Source organism: Stegodyphus dumicola, chromosome X1 (genome assembly GCF_044657685.1).
Source record: "Stegodyphus dumicola isolate Sdum_Otavi_A_Nest chromosome X1, ASM4465768v1".
In the NCBI taxonomy this organism is placed as follows: Eukaryota; Metazoa; Arthropoda; class Arachnida; order Araneae; family Eresidae; genus Stegodyphus; species Stegodyphus dumicola.
In genome coordinates, this window is record NC_140780.1 from 90,755,121 (window position 1) to 90,767,879 (window position 12,759).

General features: G+C 29.5%; 1 protein-coding gene across 4 annotated transcripts in view; it reads left to right on the forward strand.

Annotated features, from left to right (window-relative positions):
• tgo (Aryl hydrocarbon receptor nuclear translocator homolog tgo) overlaps positions 1 to 12,759 on the forward strand; it is a 173,363-nt gene that overhangs the window by 58,312 nt on the left and 102,292 nt on the right. For 3 of the 4 annotated variants that reach the window (XM_085807169.1, XM_085807170.1, XM_085807171.1), the window contains exon 2: positions 4,298 to 4,378. The exons of the other annotated variant lie outside the window; for it this stretch is intronic. In XM_085807169.1, coding sequence (XP_085663295.1) covers positions 4,298 to 4,378 — 81 coding nt within the window. The remainder of the gene's footprint in view (positions 1 to 4,297; positions 4,379 to 12,759) is intronic. 4 annotated transcript variants of the gene reach the window in all.

The window sequence follows — 12,759 nt, forward strand, 5'->3', positions numbered from 1 at the left end:
TGGCATTTTTTCCATGAGTAAAGGAAACTGTAATTGCGCAGACATTATTGTCATAGTGTAATTTATTAGTATATAGTTAAAAGAGTGTGGAATCGCGACCATCTAATCTGAAATTGACAATATATGTACGAGTTGATCTGATAAAACTGGGGCTTTAGATATTATTTCACCGCTCAATAAATCACTGAACATCTTCTTGCCATCAGGAGTGACCATGGCAAGAAGGTAAGTCAATGCTTTTTAATGACCATTGTTGAAGAGAACTCTGCTCATGTGACGAGCCTGTACTACTTCGAACTTTCTTTTGTCCCTTCAGCTATCATTATTCTGTATTTAATCCTTAAATCAAGTTCAAATTGATTCAGATTCTTTTGATTTATTCCCATTTTTTTAATTTATTTTATTTTTTTTTTAATTTTCTTTATGGTACTTTGCATATACAATGAAAAATTTTCTTAATCGTCTGGGAAATAACGCTTACGTTTAATTAGTGTAAAGTTCTTAAGCTATTGATTTGAAGATCAATGAAATCGAACGAAATATATAGAAGAGGTAAATTCTGCTAGAAGAATATTGCTGAAACTTGCGTGCGTGTGTGTGACAGGTGTGTATTGTTAAGTACCTTGAACCGAAACTTGATAAAATGTTTTTGATTTCTTGACCTTCGTAGAATGATTTTTCTCATTTAAAACTGTTTCCAGTTTAATATTTAACCTCAATCCTTAGTTGAAATATTATATCACGTTCGCATTTTGAATGAAATGAAATTCAGAAAGCTATTAAAAATTAATTTTTTATGAGATTTTAAATATTCTGTATATAATGAAGTTAAACTGCTTTTCAATATTTTCCATTATCCAACAGTGCGCCAGTTATTTACAGATAGTTAAATGAGCCAATTAAATAATACCAGCGAGAAAACGTACTTTCCTCCTCAGCTCATTTCAGCTGTGGTTAAATTTTTGTAAACATATTTCGTAGGTTAATTATTTCAGTAAACAAACAGCGGACTAGAATGTCACACTTTAAATACTTTCTACTAGTAGTTCTTATTTTGATAATAAGAGCAGTGTTACAAGAGATAAAACAACTAGCGTAATTTAACCGTGGCCAGTAAGAACTTTGGCCCGCATAAAGCTTTCTGTAAGAAAGTATTTCATGCATATAATCATATAAGGGGAAGGTACCAGCATTTTATGCAAACTCGCTTCCACCAGGAACAAAAAGTTCTGTTTGTAGGTGTAATGATCTTACGAGCCCTAAGTTAGTGTTATGGAATACGCGCGGACATCAGCAGTATAACATTTTTGCGAGTAAAATATATATTCTGTTTTTATTTCAAACTTTGGCTGCCATGTTACTCTGATATTATTTGATATCAGTAAACTCATCTTTAATAAGCTGGTGTCAAAATTAGGTACGTTTCTTTCTCATTTGATGTGTGCTGTGAATTAATTATAGTCTGTTTTGTTGATAACCTTCGTGTGCTTTGCCTCATTTAATTTAACAAATAAACAAACTTAATCTATTGAACTAATTCATATTATGAATGAGGGAATTCATATGTGCTTTCAGATTGTTTATAATCTTTTTTTGTACACTTTTTTTTTTTTTTTTTAAAGTTTTAATTGTTGCGTAGTTTCGTAATTTGCAAATAGTAAGTCAGCTGCTTTCACGTAAAGAACAATTTGTATTTTATTAGCTTTTCACTTTTTAAATCGTAGTTAAGTTTTTACTCCAGACAGCTTTTTTCTAACTTACCAAACAGATGATTGGCTGTAGCAGTGTATCATTATAAATAATTAATAATGTATAAATCCATATATTTCGTACTTTTTATATTATTATTGTTAGACCCATTTTCTGTCGCATTGCAGATGTAATGTATGCTTGTAAAATTTTAATATAATTAAATACATTATCTCTGGAAATATTTAATGATCAAAGTGAACTGAATTTGAAAATGTTTATTTTCTCTATAAACGGCTCAAGTCAGTTTTTTTTCCAACCATTTGTTCGAATGTTTACTGCATTTTTTAAACTTGTTTCATATTGTTTTGTTTAATAACGCGGGATTTAAATTAAGCATTATATGTGTGTGAATCCTTAAATTATTAAACAGTTATGTGTATGTTTTTTATGTTTATTAAAAAGTCAAGTATCACCTTGTCGCAAACATCTGTCGAAAATCTGAAATGGCTCAATCATTTTTGAATAGCTTTTCTTTAACGTTTTTGTGCTGTATGAGGACGGAAAAGGGGTTCATATTTGAAGTATTTGTAACTAACCTTAAATTAACATTCAAATTACTACTAAGCGTATGTGTCACTAAGTGTAAGCTAATTAATTGAACAAAAACTGCCTTTGAAATTAAAAGCTTGCATCTGTAGTCAAGAAATTACATGAATATTTAACTTTTTGAAATAAGAACTTTTTTGAAATAAGTTATGTATTTATTTATAGTTTTGTCGGAATAAAAGAAAATTTAAGAATTGGAATGTTTTCTTAAATTATTTACTTTGTACTCAAAGATTTTTGTGTAGCTGGGTATGTATTTTTTTATATTTTATTTACTTGTTAAACTTCCTATTCAAAGCTATAAAGATTATTCAAATTGTTACTGTTTACCAAATTTCGGGGAAATCTAGGCATGGAATTTCCCTTTTCCCAAATTAAATCGAGACGCATATTGGCCAGTTACTTCTGTGGATTTCGTTATATTATGCTATAAAGGATAATAAAATAAAAAAATGACTGAGTAACGGGGTAATGGCCGAATTTCAGGAACTATGTGAATGTAACTGGTGAACTATTTAATACTACGTTTTCGAGATTGGGGGGGGGGATTTGAGCCATTTCATCATTTTCGATGCGTGTTACCGATAAGATGAAACTTTTTTTTCAGGTTCCGAATCTTTCGTTCACAAAAGGTTAGTTTGATTTTCTTTTTTCATGTGAATGTCCCTCATTTAATGAATTCTTTATGTAAACCAGAATGAGCAGTTACATATTTGTAAAGCTTACAATTGATTCTTGGGCTAATTCATTTAATTCAGTGTAACTGTTTAATGCACTATATGTTTCATACTGTTTAGTCTTTGCAACACTAAGTCATTTAGCTGAATATAGCGTGTACCTCATTTTCTAAATTTGATTAAATGCGCATTTTTTTAACCATACTATCAAATCAGTATTTCGTGTATATCGTCATTTTCTTTCTTTTTAGAATTATGTTAGGCAGATTAACTGATACTGTTTTATTTGTTTTGAGTATCTGCATTCAGTCTTTCCTCTTTACTCTATTCTTGATGATGTTGAATAGATGTTAAATAGCTTCGTTCAATTTAAATATGCGTACTGAATTTCATGTTGAAGATAAGTGCAGAGGGTCAGATATCTTAGGTATAACAAAGAATATTAAAATGTGTGTAAATGTTAGGCTATCTTTTTCCCTTTCACGTAAAAAAAATATCTGCAGTTTACATTGCGGCATGTATTCTTTTGATATTAGGATGTTTGTTTGATTATGGCAAAGCATGCGAGGTGTATCTGCGTTTAAGGTGGGATGTCTTCTTGGAAGACTTTCTTCCGCTCGCTAATATGTTCCACATGGGGAAAACCACAAAAACTCTCATGAAGCCATCCCGCTCACCGGTATTTGAACCTCAGTCTGAACTACCAGGGTTCGACAATTTTACCATTCGGCCGGTGGTGAGACTTGATATTTGGAATGTGAGATTATTTGCTAAGCTTAGATTCTTGGCTAAGAACTTGAAATTTGTACTTATGGTGCTAGAGAAAAGCGTTTGGGAAAGGAGTGAGCGTATTTATGTAATTTATAATTAATTTAAATTGAGTATTAAAATATTTTATCGATCGAAGCAAGGATTAAATTTCCGTGCTGATTTATTTTCACACTTTCATTATCAATACTCTTCTTGTTTCCCGATAACGTACATTCGTAATATTTTTATAATTTAAATTTTGTACTTCTGTTTTAATTCAGATTTGCAATGTGTATTTTAGCAAAGAAAAATTATTAAATTGCAATCCTTTACTGTTTATCTGTATGATCAGTGTTATCTCGGGTTTTAACTTGCAAAAAGCCATTTAGGTAGCCTTCACCATCTTAGTTCTGTACTGTTGCACTAAATTTTATTTAATCATGGAAGTAAATAGCAATTATTCTTATTTTTTTAACAAAGGGTGCAAGAAATTCATGATGGTGAAGGCTTTTTTTTTTTTTTTTTTTTAAGAAAGTTGTCTGTAATTTTTTATTCCATTTTTTATTTTTTAGTTCTGATGAAGAGGAAGGCCAAGGGCCTAAGTACAGTAGAATGGATGAAGACAACATGCAGGATAAAGAGAGATTCGCGAGGTAATCTAGTTTTTTTTTTTTTTTTCCGGGGGGGGGGTAATATTTTGGATTCACACATATTCTTTATTATATGTTTTTTACAGTTCTTTTTATTTTTATGTTAACTTTATTGAGGACGTTTTTGTTCTGTCATCTAAATTTTGATACGGCTGTGGTGTAAATTTTTAGTTTTAGATTCTCTTATTCAATATTTTCAAAATTTTGATGATAATGTAGATGATTTTTATACCTTTTTAGATTCTGTTGTCATAGTTTGGTAAAATATCCGTTTCTTTTTGTTATTGAATATAAACATTCCAGGATGCAAATCTAACTTAGATATGATTGCATATTCAGATGTATGCTTCAGTGCTTTATTATTTGGGGGTGTTACTCATAGAAATTATATATATATATTAAATATTTCAATTCAAAGTTGTATGCAATATTTTGCATATAGGTACCATTATGTTTTATAATGTTAAAGTAAAGAAATAAATACTTAGGTGCTGGGACATATGTTAATAACTAATAAAAGTTGGGAAAATAATTAAAAAATGTATTTTAAAATAGTTTAGAATTATTTTTCAAAAGGATTGGATCATGAAAAAAATTTTAGTTGCATAATTTTAAAGAAAGGGGGGAAGTTTATTTAGAAACTTCTGAATATTAGAAATTTCTCTAAATGACTTCCTTCATAATTCTGCTGTCATAATACTAAATGAATGTATTCAATCATGTGCAAGAGATTCTCAGCTACATATGTTTTTTGAAATTATCTCTAATAAAATAGTATCAAAAAGGCACAGCTGTGCTTTAGAACATAGAAATGTTGTGGTTCCCTCCCCCCCCAATATTTTGCAAGTTAAAAATAATGCATATAATTTCTGTACTAAATTTTAAAATCACGTTATTATGATTTTACCAAACTGTCGCCTTTTTTGATATTTTTATAAAAAATACAAAGGTATTTTTAATCTTGGAGATAATTTTACAGTTTTTGGTACAGTATATAATTTAAATAATAAAGCTACATTCAACAAAGCTGCCAACCACCATAGTTGAACCTGGACATTTTAAATCTGTTTTTATGTCTGAATTCAATTTTAAACTTGTCTGAATTCAGATTTTCTTTCAAACGTAAATCAAAAAGAAATATTGATAAATGTCAAGTGAAATACTGTAAAGAAAATTTTGATGACAATTAAAAAAAATAAATAAATAAAGCAACATCATTTCATTTGTTAATGGAACTTAAATTACACAAACTGTGTTATTTTTCAAACAATTTTAGAATAATTTTTATTTGATTTCAACTATTTTAATATGTTACAGAGCTTTCTAAAGCATTAAAAATTAACTAGTAATAGGTAAATATTTGTATTTAATTTTTCTTTAAATTTTTCAGTAGTGCATTAATTTTACTTTCACCATGCTTAAAAGCATTTTGATAAATAATATTTTTCCTTCCATTTTTTCTGTAATTTTCAATGCTATAAGATTTAAAAAAAAAAAAAAAAAAAAAAAGGGTTGAATTTTGCCTAAAATCTAAATTTAATATTTTAATTTTGTTATTCTAAATTTTTATTTATTATATTCCACATTAAAATTATATAGTAGTATAGTATCTGGTTAATAACCCACATCATGCATTTGACTTTAAATCAAATTTGTCATTCTGGAGTTCTTTTGAAATAGCATTGTCATGGGATGTGAAAACGTCCTGCCTTTGAATATTTCAAAGTTGTCAGGTATGATATAGGAATGAGGCAGAGTTATATATACTGTATGAGTAACAAGAAATTTATATAGAAAATTTCAAAAATTTTTTTTCATTAAATGTTGTTTTTTAATAATTTTAAGCATGAGAATTAGTTCTAGCGGTGCATCATTTATTAATCAAATGTAGTTTGATCTCTGTCAACTCTAGCAAATCATTCTTATATTTCTAAAAGACCAGATATCAGCTATATTTATATTATATCAGCTATATTTATATTCTGTTATGATTAATTTTCAGAAAGTAGCATTGAATCAAAATTTTCACTGTATGTTAGCATTTGTTCTTGTTCACTTATATTTATAAGCTGTAGAAACAGAAAATTTAAAAATATTGAAGAATTTTAAAATAAATATGCAGGTTATGTTTTTAATATTATGATTTAAAGAGTTTTGGTTAAAAACCCCTAGAATTTTATGCTATTAGTTAATATTATGTACGGTATAAAACTCATCTTTGTAAATCTGTAGTAAATGTGTCAAACTGTGAAAAAGTAATTAGCTTTTAAGAATTCTTTGGAAAACATATTGAAATCATTTTGTAAAAAAGAATATAAACAATTAAATGCTTCTTGTGCTTTATGAAAATGGTCTGGTGTTGTGTAATTATAAGAAAATTGGAGTTGCTAATTCATTAGGTTGCTTAATTATGGCAAAGCACATAAAGGTTGTCTACCTAGCTCTATCTTAAGTTTAAATAAGAAGTTTCTTGCAAGGGTCTTGTACTTCTTTTCCAGCTTCTGAAGAAGGCTTAAGTGACAAATTTACCTACGTTGTGTTCATTAGATATAAGAAAAGTGATATTTATTGGTGTGGTGGCCATAAAAGGGCCATTTATTGGTATTAACATTTATATTTTATTTGTTATTATATTTACTTCCATTTACAAATGTAAAAATTCAGGTCTGCATTTGTATGTGAACTAATGTGCATTTTTCATCGTGTGTTTTAAACTTCCTGTCAGTCATGCACCTTAAAATGCCTTCAGTTTTTCATTACAGGAAAACATGGCATAAATATAATTCATTCATTAATTTAACAAATTACTGGAACTTGCATTAGTAGTAAACAACATAAATAATTCGTTCATTTTTAATATGAGTTAAGAAATTATTAGCTATAGTAGTGAAAAAATAATCAGTTAACAAACATCAAATTCTTAAATTTTTATTTCATGTCTAAGCATTTAAATAAGAAACATTATCCCCCCTTGAAAAAAAATGATGCTTCAGTAATGCTGGACCTTTTTATCATATTATGCAATAATTTGCAATCATGTCAACATTTTGTCAGATTTCCAAATTTCTTTATCAGGATCAATGTTAATCGTAATTTTTGTAACATGATGAATGTGATTGAAGTTCTTTACCTTAACGTGGCTGAGTACATATTGGTACCTACTCTGAAGAAAGGGAGGCTTTTGTGAAGAAGTTTCTGAGGAAAACTAACTAGATATTTATGTTATAAATGAGAAGAAATATCACAAACATCTATGCAAGCAGCTTATTTGCCTGGAGTGAAAAATAATTCAACTATTCTGTACTTAGCTCCTTATTAATCTCTAATCTGTTTTAATGTTAAAAATGGAAACAGATAACTGAGAATAATTTTTTTTTTCTCTTAATGAGAAGAGGTGGTGTGTTTCCTATGTGATGTTTTTATTAAAGTTTTTGGATAAAAGGGATTTCAACATTATCAAAATCTTATAGGACCTTTAATACATCTTACTAATAAATTTGTTAATCCTTAAAACAAAACTGTCATTCCAAATTAGCATGTTTTACCACTTTATTGAAAAATCCTGATTATATATTGCAATTGATGATGCTGGCATAGTATTTTATTCAAACAGTTGTGTAGATTACTTATATTATAGAATTTAAAAGAAATGACTGCAGATTGATGGTAGCTTCATTTTTATTCATAAGCAGAAAATAATCTTATACTACAGAATTGTTTAAACTGATTACCATGTATGTCGAATTAGCATTATGCGAAATTTGTGTGTTTTTCTGGTTTACACTATGTTCCGTGAAAGTAAAATTGAAAGCATTGGCAAAATTAAAAGTAAAAATATTCAATTAAAATTTAAAAAAGTTTAAAAAATGCTTGTACAAAATCTTATGCAGAAGCTTTCAGTTGCACAAAAATATGTAATTTAATAATTCATTGATGCTGCTGAAAAGGCATAAAATAAGTCCTATTAAATTGAGGTAATTAGTTCCATTGTGATAAGTAGCCAAATTTAGTAAATGAGTATGAATTAGTAAAATTCAGAACAGGAAATTGTTTTATACTGGCATTTTTGTTTTTGTGATATAGCAGTAACAGCAAAATGTGCTTCAAAAAATTTTTGTTACTTTATATTACTGTTATAAAATAAAAATATGTTAACATATGATTAGCCTCTTCATTTATTTCCTAGAGAACTCTAGTGTTCTGATGGTTAGGTTGGTTATTTGAGCATAGCAAAGCACATAAGGGCTATCTGCCTAAGGGGAGGGAGAACTTCTTAAGAGAAACTGGCTCATCTTTACATTACACATGGTGAAAACAAAGCCTGTGGCTAGGCTGTTCATCTGGGATCAAACCCATAATGAACTGTTGGTATTATTCAGTGGTGTTAATTTCTCATCTACTGTCGTGGCCCTAGTGTTCTGAGGAACTGCACAGGGAAGTATTGGTGTAATCAAAGCACTTTAAGTAAATCAAAAATGTTGTTACAAATGTAGATACACGTTTCACAATTATTGTTGATCATTGCTTTTAACTGGTGTCTGTCTAAGAATTTTTCTTTGTAGCCATAAAGTGCAAGAGGGTAGCATCAGTTTACTGTAAAATATACTAAAAATCACTAATCAACTTTTTGATAGATGAAGTTGTTGTCCAAAACTCATACATGGCTCAAAAGCATCTTTTTTTTGTATGTCTCTGTGTCCATGTCCCAGCAAATAGGGTAGCTGTGTAGTAGTTTTCATGGTTTTCCCTTTGTAAAATGGAAATATAAGATCAGTTTCCCACAGAAAGCTGTCCATGAAAGCATTGTTTTAGTCAGATAGCTCTGATGTGCTTTTCTATATTCAGTTAACAAAACTGTTTCCCTCCTCTGTCTTTTTTAGATTTCCAAATTTCAAGGTTAACAAAAACTCTAAATATTTTAATTTTATATATCAGTATCAAATCTGCCATAAAGGAATTAATTATGGTTATAGTTTTTGTTATAAATACAAAATATAAGTTTGTATCTACAGCATAGTGTACTGAAAATGATGATTAATTTTTTTTGTGTGTGTCTGCCTGAGTATTTTAAAACATTTTATTTTCTGTAGTGGTGGTGGTGTGCTTTTTATTTTAAAATTTCTCAGGAAATATATTTTATGTGTAGTTTTAGTATCAGAAAGTAAGCTCACTACTGTACTTTTTCTTCACTTAAAACCTGGTTATCTTGTTTAGTCATGGATATTTTTTTCTTCATTCTCTGTAGAATGTTTTGCAAGTGTAAAGTCTTAATAAATTCATGTTGGAGGGAAATCTAAATTAGATTCACAAATCCATTGTAACCATAACTGCAAGTTTTATTACAGAAGGCATATTAATGAGATGAAACTAAATGTTGCCCATAAATGTACATTAATTTAGGTATTAGCTTTAATCATCAAGTATTAGTTGTAAAACTCAGTTTATTCAGCACTTTGTAAGAATGTACATTTAACCAAGAAATTACTTGCCTATCATATGACAGTTAATTGGTCCATGTAAAACAGACCAGGCATATCGTGAAAGTTGTTTTAAGTTTTTTTTTAAGTTTTTTTCAGCTATTATTTTTTTAGACTCTTCAAAAGTATAATTTGTAAAAGGCAAATGTTTGTGCAAGTTTGCGATGCCAGTATGTTCATTAATGCAGCAAATTCTATATTATGTGCTTATTTACAGCCTAGTGTATCTAAGAAATTATGCTTTTTTCCCCACTCTAAGTGTTGATACCATGTACTTTTTGGTTGCATTGCATTTCATTCAGTGTTTGATTTGTACCTTTTCTAGGCAATTAAATTAGTAATTAAATTCATAAAAGTTTAATGTATTAAAATAGCAGAAGAAGATAAAATTTATATGAAATTTCAGAATTTCTTCATACTGGTACTTCAAATTCTGCATCTTCTATTTTTCTGGTATGCAGTAGACTGACTCTTCATATGCAAACTGTTTCTCGGTGTAGCATTCCTCTTCTTTTACTTTGAATGACTCTTCATATTTGTTATAATCTGACAGTAAACAGCTGGATTGATCGTAGCCTCCAGTTCCATAACCTCGACAAAGAACACACCTTTTCGGTCCCAGAAAAACCATAGTCTAACCTTCTCGATGTGAAATTTTGTTTGAACTTCTTCAGTCAAAGAGCGTCAGCATTGATGCCTTTCAGTGAGTTTTGTGGTTGTCATACAACATCTTTTGAACCCATCAAATGCACACTTTTTTGTAGTTTAGATGTTCTGTAATGATCGTGTAAAAAGATGATGTCGGAAATTCCGCGCACACCTCACTTATGGTAAACCTCATTTCTGTCTAACCATATGGTCAACTCGTTGAACATAGTCTGTTGCAATGGACTTGTGCCCTTCTCCCCCTTCATTGTAAGCATCGGTTTGTCTGTGTTTAAATTTTCTGTATGGTTTATGCCCATCACCATTACCCAAAGTTTTCACCGTATACTGAGCTCATTCTTTGGTGAATTTCTGCTGCATTATTCCCTTCTGCTTGAAGAAATCGAACAACTGTACACAAGTGACACTTGGCTGGAGCATCAATCACACCAGCCATATTTACGTTACATGTCTACAGATCAGCTCAGTGAGCTGGCGTAGATAGTGATTATGATTAGGGATATGCGCATTCCCACCTGCTATCATTTGTTTGGCTGTTCAGCATCTTGATCAGAAGTTGAAAAGAGAAACACATATATGTTGTATATATATATATATATGTATGTCTTATATATTATATGTAGAAAAATATTTTGGAGATAGCAGGTAGTCTGAAGAAAATAACAAACAAACTGCATATTCAACAGATGTTGAAACACTGTATTTTATGTATAGGTACTAGTATATTTTATCATTTATTACTCTAAAACAAATGAAATTATGCTCCCAAAAGTTAGTTTGCTAAGTTGTTCGAACGCATACGCAGTAACAAAAGTCTTCTTGCAATCATCAAAATACCTTTGTTTTTATTTATACTTGTATTTTTAAAATGTAAATAAATAACTGCATCAAAATAAACTTCTGAGACGTAAATTTATGCCTAATCAAGAAAATAAACCAGAATTTGTTGAATTTCAATAAAATGTAGCAAAATTCGATACTTTGCATGTGACAAAAGTATAAATACAGAGAGAAAGAGAGAGAGATACTTCATTTATTCTAGTCAAATGAGTCAGAAAATAAAGTTAATATCTTGTGGGTCCATCTTTTGCATTAATGACTGCCTGTAATGTGTGTGACATCGAGAATGGGTTGTCATATAAAATATTAAAGATAAAATCTCCTGAACTAACTGTCTAAAATAATCCATGTTGACTATGTTTCCTTTCTTATCTTTGGAATTAGGTTGAATGATTAAGGGAAAGTGTATGAGGGCTGTTTGTCTGAGGAGACCACTTTCTAACAAAAACTTCCAATTTATGTACAGGAAAAACACAAAAGTTCCCAAGCAGCCATCTTATTCGCAGGGATTTGAACTTGAGTCGCATTACCTATGTTCAGCTATTGGTGGGCTTATGAGAAAAAATAGTGAATATCCTTAGCTTGGATTTTAAGGGCTTCAAATAAATATTCAAATAATATTAATGTATAAGGAATATCAAGAAATGCACATTTGAAGGGAATAATCCATTTCTTGAATTCAATGATTAATTTGAAAAACTATGCAAATCAAATCATTTGCAGAAATTGCTGAGTAAAATATGCAAGGATGCGAAATATATTTTTCTCAGTTCTTTCAGGAGTACCAAGTGAGGACAATGAAAATAGTCATGGAAAATTGAGGAATACTTAATTTTTTTTGGAAACATCCAGAAAGTAAAAGTAGAGATCATCCTCAAAAGTTGTGAAACGTTCGTGCTTTAAATAGTAACTCGTAAAAAATTGACCCTCAAAAAGAAGTCAAAGTGTTATTGTGATTCTGCCCCCCCCCCCCCCCCGCCTCTCTTGAAATATTTTACTAACCTTAACTCAAATACAGTTTTTATAGTCTTTATCTTTTCTCTCCCCCATTAACGACCTATATTCTTCACTCCTCTCTTTCAAAATTTTAACTATAAGTAATATTATAATGTAAAAGTTGCTGCCTTTTATACTTCTCAAACTAATGTAATCCTTGGCGTCTCTAATTTTGAAATATCGTAAGAAAAATATTTATTATAATTGATATATGTAAATTGAATTTTTCTAGGTTTAATATTTTATGATGGTAAAGTGCATCACCTGCCTTTTTGAATTATTAGATGCATATTTCCTTTAATTTTTATAAACTTTTCAGCTATTTTAATGTATTTTGTAGTAAATGAGAAAAATTAATCATTTGCTTATACTGAATTTGTTTACTAGTTTATCGTGTTTAATCAG